The sequence below is a fragment of the Nicotiana tabacum genome, chromosome 11 (genome assembly GCF_000715075.1).
Source record: "Nicotiana tabacum cultivar K326 chromosome 11, ASM71507v2, whole genome shotgun sequence".
NCBI lineage: Eukaryota > Viridiplantae > Streptophyta > Magnoliopsida > Solanales > Solanaceae > Nicotiana > Nicotiana tabacum.
In genome coordinates, this window is record NC_134090.1 from 146,839,382 (window position 1) to 146,847,419 (window position 8,038).

Genomic DNA, 8,038 nt, shown 5'->3' on the forward strand with positions numbered 1-8,038 from the left:
AGGTATAAGAATGTATAAGGGTGGTATAAAAATTTAATACTACCTTAATATTCTGTTTGGATAGCAAATCAGGTATAAGTTATCCCAGTATTAATTTTAAAACCGGGATAACATATACCTTATAGAAGGTGGGGTAATTAGCACCGGTATAACTTATACCTTCTTTTTAGAAATTATGCAATTGTCATTCTTAATACAACATACCAAACAATAATCCCAGCATAACTTATCCCAATATAACTTATACCGCCCTAAATTTAAAGGGTCAAATACTTACATAAAGCAAACCAATATAGTCTGCCAACACTTTTCATATTGGCTTCATTATGATTAATTGTCTCGTGTTGAATAAATTTGTTTTTGTTTTCGACATACTCTCAATGGAGGAAGAATTTATATCAACAAGTAAAGAAAAAAAAAGGAAATTATTTGATACCTACTGCCGATATTAATTCAAATAGTGTTCGATGTATTGGAAGAAGGATAGTTATACTAGTTCGGCATACTTAAAAGATGTCTCAATACAATATTCTCACAACGTTGAAATTTTCAATGAATTATCGTTTATTGATTTTTATCTTTTAATTAAAAAATCTATCCTATCAACATATACATAAATACATACCAAGGAAGAAGAGTGGTATCATGCTTTTTGATAACGTTAATAATAATAAGCCAAATAGTGTCATTCTTACATAAAAAAGAAGTCCGTCCTTAATCAGAAATGACATAAATCTCAATAACAGACATATAGATAAAAGATTTGCACAATCTTATTTTTTTTATTTACAACAATTAACATTCAAATATTTTGTAACAGTAGTATACAAGTCAACATGCACAAATTTTGATTATGCCATTGAATACTTATATACTAAGTAACTTTATTTACCAAACAAAGTTTACGTAATTGTTATTTCTACTGAATTTCAAATCTTGAGCTCTAATAGTCTACAATTAGTTTTATCACCACTAAATCATACTTTTGGATCATAACTTCGCATTAGCATTAACAATAGTAATTAGAAGAGTGTCTTTCTTACCTAAAAAGGAAGTTCGTCCTTAATTAAAAAAAAGAGGTAATATTGATGTCTAAATATTAATCCGAATTGATATGAATCTTAATAACGGTCAGATACATTAGAAATTTATGCAATCACGATTTTTCTCGTTCACAACGGTTCAAATTTAAAATTTTTTGTATTATGATATACAAGTCAGCTTACACACATTTTAACTGTTTCACTGCATACTTGCATGCTAAGTAACTATATAATAAGGCGAGGTTACATAATTTTTTATCTCTACTAAAATTCGAACCTTAGTCTCCATCGGTCTTTATTTCATTTTATTAACCATTAAACCATACTCTTAAACTATTTTCAAATAATTTAATGCTAAAATTCTACAATTTATAATATTTATGTCCAAAAATTCACATAAAAAAATAAAATTGTTGTCATTGTTGACTCTTGTCCGCCTACCTTGTCACTTTATTTGGACAGAGTCATTATCATCATCCCCTTACTATTTATAGAACATCAATTCCAAAACCAGTAAAAATCAAATTCAAGAAAACACCATTCTTTTCTCCAAGTCCAACAAATTTCTCCCATCACCCACAAACCCCTTCTACTTCTTCTTCCCCCCCCCCCCCCACCAACACCCTTTACTGTTACAACAATGGCTGCAGTTCCCATTGAGGAAAGTGTGGAGATAGCAAGAAAGTGTTGGATCAAATTCAAGAAAGAGTCAATTGTTGCACTTTACACTCCATTTATTGTTTGTTTAGCTTCTGGGACTCTACAGCTTGAAACTTTCCAGCATTACATAGCTCAAGATTCTTACTTCCTCAAAGCCTTTGCTCAAGCGTCAGTTTCTTTACTTTACTTCCATTTTTAGAAAAAAAAAAATTTACTCCTATTTTGTTTTATCATTTTTAGTGCTTAAGTTGCAATTCTTCTTGAATCAAAAGGGTGTAAAGATATATACATTTCTCGGAGTGGTAGTTTTCTTGTTCTTCTTTTTACCCTTAATCTTTGAGTAATGTTTCAAGAAATGGTATATTGATTATGTAATTTTTGTTGTTTATTTTGTTTGATGCTAATTTAAGACATAGTAATAGAGTGGAACGAAATAATTTAGTATCAGAATGAAATGGACTTAATAAGAGGGGGATTAATTTAGAGGATTTAATTTGGGTTTGAGATATAACTAATTGATGTGTTTAATGAATATACAAGAAATAATTAATTTATGTTATCCGATTCTTTTTTTTAGGAGTGTGGTATGGTTACTTATGGGGGAAGATTATTGGTTAGTGGAAGGTTTTCTACTATTGATACTACTTGTATACGGGTGTTTTTTGCCATTTATTAATAAAGTTATATTACTTTATCAAAAAAAAAAAAATTATTGGTTTGTGGGGTCTCTCTTAGAAAATCTTGGAAATCTATCATTGGAAAAAGTGTCTTTATCTTTTTTTGTCACAAGATGATGCAGGATTTTTGGGGTCTAGTTGGTTTTGATACTCAGTTTTGGTACTGATAAATGTAGGAGTGAGGACAAATGAATGAGATTTTTGGTAGGGAATAAGTTTGTTTTTACCATGAGTTTTGGTAGTTACATGTGTATTAGTTGTTTTATACATTTACTCCAAAATGAAAGTATCTTGCAGGTATGAAGCTGCAGAAGAGTGTACTGACGATGATGATGCAAAGGTCGGCATTAATGAATTGCGGAAGAATGTCATCGACGAACTAAAAATGCATGATACGGTTATTCAAGTGAGATACAATTAAAACTTTTCTTTTTCTCTTTTTCACCTTTCATTCTAGTTTCTCATCACACTTGTTTGTAATTGGGACTACTGTGCATTGGTTGCCTGCTGCTTATTTTAACATATTAGGGCGACTTTTAGTTTCTATAGGTATTTTCGTTAGAGTTATAATTATTGAATGTATATAACTCTCTGGTGGATTTTTGAAAAAATAGTTGACTCTGTATAACAGGTGGTTTTCCGATGATTCTCATCTTTGATCAAAATAATTGTAATACTGTTTTTCTTGTGGGAGTATACTGGTGCAGCAAACTTGTGATCTTTATAGGACTTGGAACTGAGTCGTTGAACTAAAACATCTGTCTGAATTACCCTCACAAAGGAATGTGGAAGCCTTTTTAGAGTTTAATCAAGTCTATCCAATTTGATGATGGAACAAAAAGGAAAGAAGGTATTTAAAACATGGGCTTTTGCTGAAATAGCTAGATGTAGACAAAGTGGACCTTCGCCCTGATTTTAATCTAGAAAATGCGTATTGGCAAAGGAATGCCATTGAAGTGAGTGTATTCTTAACTATATATCAATAGACTATCAGGATTATGCCAGTGAGAAGTTTCATGTAAATATATTTTTAGATTTCAGCCTATAATGTTCCTAACATAAGTTAATATCAGCAGTTTTGATCTTGTTGTGTTACAAATTTCTGTTGATGCGTCCCGTCTCTTCTGGCTCTAGCTTTGATACCATGTTGAGAAAAATAAACTTTGGACCTAACTCAAAATTCTCATGTTGAGTTACCCAATGTTGAGGCTCCATTTTATGTAGTCTAGCTCAAATGTCTAGGTCTATGCGTGCAAGGAGTTGTTAGAGTTCCACATTGGTTGTGGGGGATGCTTCTCTTGTATCGCTATGTTCAGTCTTAAGTCTATAGGTTCCAAAAGACAAGGTTAAACGAGGTCAAGAATGGGTAGAGGACTGAATTATAATGAGTAGACAAACCAGTGTGGTTTTCCTGTGGGGATATTTGAAAGATTGAATTGGTAGAAGATCTGCCCCCTCCTTTTTGGGATGGCAATGTAGTGAAGGCGAGGAAGATGCTAAATGAATGGACCAACTTCTCAAAAAAACATGCTATCGTTATGCAAATATCTTCACTGTGTTCCATTCTGTAAAGCCTCTGGATACTTCATAATTCTACTCCAACACATTTTCTGCTACGATTTAGACAACAGGATCAAGTCCGTGCTGAATCTTCAGTTGATTCATCTCTGTGGACTCTCAATAGCTAACATCTTGTGCTGCAATTTTGATTATATACGTGCTGTTTACTCTTTCCGTCTATAGCACATCTGAAGGGCTACTCATCTAGTTATACTTTGATTTCCCATTTAAGGAGATAGTTGTCATCTGCAACTACTGTGATGATTGTTATCTTATGATATTACAACTCAAGTGCTATATGCCTATATATCAAAGTATTTCCAAGTTATCTTTATATTTCCCGTAATCTCTCATGAGCAAATAAATCATGTCATAAATCACTATTAGGAGTGGGGCTTTGATCCGGCCAAGCAGTCTACGGCCAACCCTGCAACAGTCAAGTACACAGATTTCTTATTGGCTACAGCCTCGGGAAAGATTGAAGGAGTAAAAGCTGCTAAACTTGCTACTCCATTTGAGAGAACTAAGTTGGCAGCTTATATCCTTGGCGCTATGATTCCTTGCATGAGGCTTTGTGCCTACCTTGGTAAAGAGATGCACGTGTTTCTTGAGAGCGAAGCAACTCATCCTTACAAGAAGTGGATCGACAGTTATGCTTCTGAAGGTTTCCAGGTTCGTGGCTTGTTTGTTCCTTGCTCATGAATTCAGCTTTTGTAAGATAAACACAATGTGATATACTCACTTACATTGTGAATTTAGGGACTGACTCTGCAAAATGAGGAATTGTTGGACAAACTAAGTGTCTCTTTGACAGGCGAGGAGCTTGACGTAATTGAGAAGCTTTATCAACAAGCAATGAAACTTGAATTGGGCTTCTTCTTAGCGCAGCCAATTGATCAGAAATCTGTCATCCCTCTGTCAAGAGAGCACAATCCTGTTGAACACCGGCTTGCGATATTTTTCAATTTTGATTTGACATGCGCGGTTGTTGATTCTTCAGCGATCTTGGCAGAAATTGCAATTATGTCGGCACCAAAATCTGGTGAAAATCAACCAGAGAATCAACTTGTCCAAATGTTGTCAGCAGATCTGAGAAGTACATGGGAACATCTCTCTAAGCAGTATACCGAAGAATATGAGCAATGCATAGAGACGATGTTGCTTACTGAGAAAGGTAAACACTTTATTCGTAATCTTTTGCTGTTGTTTGTCAGTGTAACTGAAATGAATTTAGATTTCTGAGAAATTTATTCCTTCTTCACAGCTGAAAATTTTGATTATGAAAGGCTTCATAAAGAGCTTGAGCAACTTTCAGATTTTGAGAAAAGAGCTAATTTGAGGGTGATTGAATCTGGAGTACTGAAAGGTCTGAATCTTGAAGACATAAAGCGAGCCGGGGAGCTATTGATTCTCCAAGATGGTTGTAACAACTTTTTCCAGAGCATAATACAAAATGAACAATTGAATGCAGACATTCATGTCCTCTCCTATTGTTGGTGCGGTGACCTTATGAGGTCTGCCTTCTCATCAGGTATTTCCTTGCTGATAAGAACTTTGAAAAATGGATTTAGTCGGAAAATATGGCCATTGATTATGTTTTGGTTTTACAAACTGAGTCTTTTGTTGAGATATCACCATTTATATGATGCGTACTCCTCTTTTGTCTTTCTGAAACTTGTTCTTTTCGTAACTTCTAATGTGCAGTGGGTCCCTCTTTCAGTTTTCAAATTAATGGTAGTAATACTTTTCCTGCCTTGTGTTGAACAGGAGGTTTGGATATTCTGAATGTGCATGCAAATGAGCTTATATTTGAAGAAAATCTATCCACTGGTGAGATTGTTAAGAAAGTTGAGTCCCCCATCGACAAAGTTCAAGCCTTCAGTAAAATCTTAAATAGCTGCAGCAATGACAAAAAGAATCTGACAGTTTACGTTGGGGATTCCGTGGGCGACTTGCTTTGCTTGCTGCAAGCAGATATTGGGATTGTGCTCAGTCCAAGCTCAAATCTGATGAAAGTGGGGAATCATTTTGGTGTTTCTTTTATTCCGTTGTTTCCTGGCATCGTTGAGAAACAGAAGATTTGTGCTGCGGGAAACTCATCTTGTTGGACGGAGCCCTCTAGCGTTCTCTATACCGTTTCTAGCTGGGCTGAGATTCATGCCTTCATATTGGGGTTGTAGAACCTTCTTTCAACTTGCAGATTCACCGCGTTAATTAGGACGTAGAGAAATTCATATATAGTAAAATCATACATATATCTTGGTGGCAAGTTTTATTGCAGTCCACAGATAAAAGTCTGTTCTTTCATTTTCCCCCTTTGTTTACAGGGTCATTTCTTCAGAAATGTAAATCTGATTCTTTTGGCTGGAGATTCTATGCAAGTACTGCACTGGTGAATATGGTCAACTGTAGAATGTTAAATGGAAATTATCCTTTTTTTTTTCCCAAGAATTTTATATTTTCTTGGTGAATGGTTCAACAATTACTCAAAGTGTTATATACATGATTGTTACAGATTCTTGCTGTTCAACTTTTAGCTTGAATTGCATGTGCAATAATGCAGCAGCTTTTAGCTTATTTTTGGTTCTGCAGCTATTGAAAGCAAGTACTATAGTATAAGACATTCTATATTCAGTCATCTGGTTATTGTCTTTCCAATTTTCATATGAGCTTAACTTCTATACACTAAAGGGCAGCCCGGTGCACTAAGCTCTCGCTATGCGCGGGGTCGGGGGAAGGGTCAGACCACAAGGGTCAATTGTATGCAGTCTTACCCTGCATTTTTGTAAGAAATTATTTCCACATCTCGAACCCGTGACCTCCTTGATCATATAACATTAACTTTACCAGTTACGCCAAGGCTTCCCTTCCATATACGAACAGTATAAAATGTTTTTTACCCAATCTGGTCGCCCAAAAATATTATTTGATTGTCTATAAAAAGTGGTAATAGAAACCTGGAAAGTAAGACATGTTACACGACAGGTTAAAGTAGAATGATCATGTAAATTTCAATACATTAAATCAGTTACATATATATTTTGCTGTCCAGATTTTATGGCGCTGAAAACTTTCTTCTCCCCTCGAATGTCATTGCTGCTATCTCTCTTTTCTCTTTGTCTGTCTATAAAGTTTATGCAACAAAATTGCCATGGAATTGTAGTAAGTCAAGTTACATCTTCCATAGGTTGAGTCCGGAACCTAAATATTATTTTTTTATTCAAATTACCTTAATAGGTGTTTAAAAAAAAATACATTTCTATATATCACGTGCAAATAAAAGACGCTATATATTAACGGTAACGTCTGCCGTTAAGGTATAACGTCTTGTATTCATACGGTATACATATAACGCAAAAAAAAAACGCTATACCTTGAATATGGACCCACCAATAAGTGAACTGACAAACACAATAATTTAAATGTGTATAGCATATATTTAAAGAACGCTATACGACAAAAAATTTCCATATCCCGGGCTAGCCATTTCCTATGTAAAGTGGTTAGGATTTTAAGAAAATTTGTTCACATAAAATTCTAACTCCCGTTCAATTTTTTCTTGTTGTTAAATTCTGAAGCATTCTTTTTCGTAATGTCTAAAGAGCATAGAATAAGAGTTTCATTATATTGGGGGAGGGGTGATATTGTGATGGAGAATAACTCTGTTCGGTATAGTTTATCTCCACAGGGTCATGTTAAATTACCACTTACAATACAGTACGATAAATTGATATCGTTGTTATGCAAAAAAATGGGTGTGAGGAAGCGTTCAGTGATACTTAAAGTAACCGGAAGATATCCGTATTCCGTCACTCCGCAAGGGGTTGCTTTTTACTCGGAGTTAAACATCTACGATGATGAAACTTTGAGAGATTTTCTGAGGACTCCGGATGAATACCGGGAATATCTTGTAATAAATATGTTGGATATGTACGTCAAGGCCGAAGACGTTCCAAACAATGAGGTTGCCGGACAGGTTCCGGATAACCCCCAGTCATCGGGTGGCTATTCTGGAGGAGTTTTTGCCTGACAGGTTCTGGATGAAAGAGTTTTTCTTGATTTAAACTTAACCCCGTCTGCTTTGCATAATTCACAAGA

General features: G+C 34.8%; 1 protein-coding gene across 1 annotated transcript; it reads left to right on the top strand.

Annotated features, from left to right (window-relative positions):
- The first annotated feature begins 1,553 nt into the window (after positions 1 to 1,553).
- LOC107760555 (bifunctional TH2 protein, mitochondrial-like) lies at positions 1,554 to 6,309 on the top strand. Its single transcript, XM_016578621.2, has 6 exons — positions 1,554 to 1,871; positions 2,678 to 2,786; positions 4,328 to 4,612; positions 4,700 to 5,114; positions 5,205 to 5,471; positions 5,708 to 6,309. Exons 1-6 carry the CDS (start codon positions 1,684 to 1,686, stop codon positions 6,118 to 6,120), a joined length of 1,677 nt encoding a protein of 558 aa, XP_016434107.1. The 5' UTR covers positions 1,554 to 1,683; the 3' UTR covers positions 6,121 to 6,309.
- The last annotated feature ends 1,729 nt before the right edge of the window (positions 6,310 to 8,038 follow it).

Bases quoted from the DNA above. Each gene is read 5' to 3' on its own strand.
- LOC107760555 (XM_016578621.2), top strand. From the start codon at position 1,684: ATGGCTGCAGTTCCCATTGAGGAAAGTGTGGAGATAGCAAGAAAGTGT. The intron at 1,872-2,677 runs GTCAGTTTCTTT...AGTATCTTGCAG, and splicing joins CTCAAAGCCTTTGCTCAAGC to GTATGAAGCTGCAGAAGAGT. The intron at 5,115-5,204 runs GTAAACACTTTA...CCTTCTTCACAG, and splicing joins GATGTTGCTTACTGAGAAAG to CTGAAAATTTTGATTATGAA.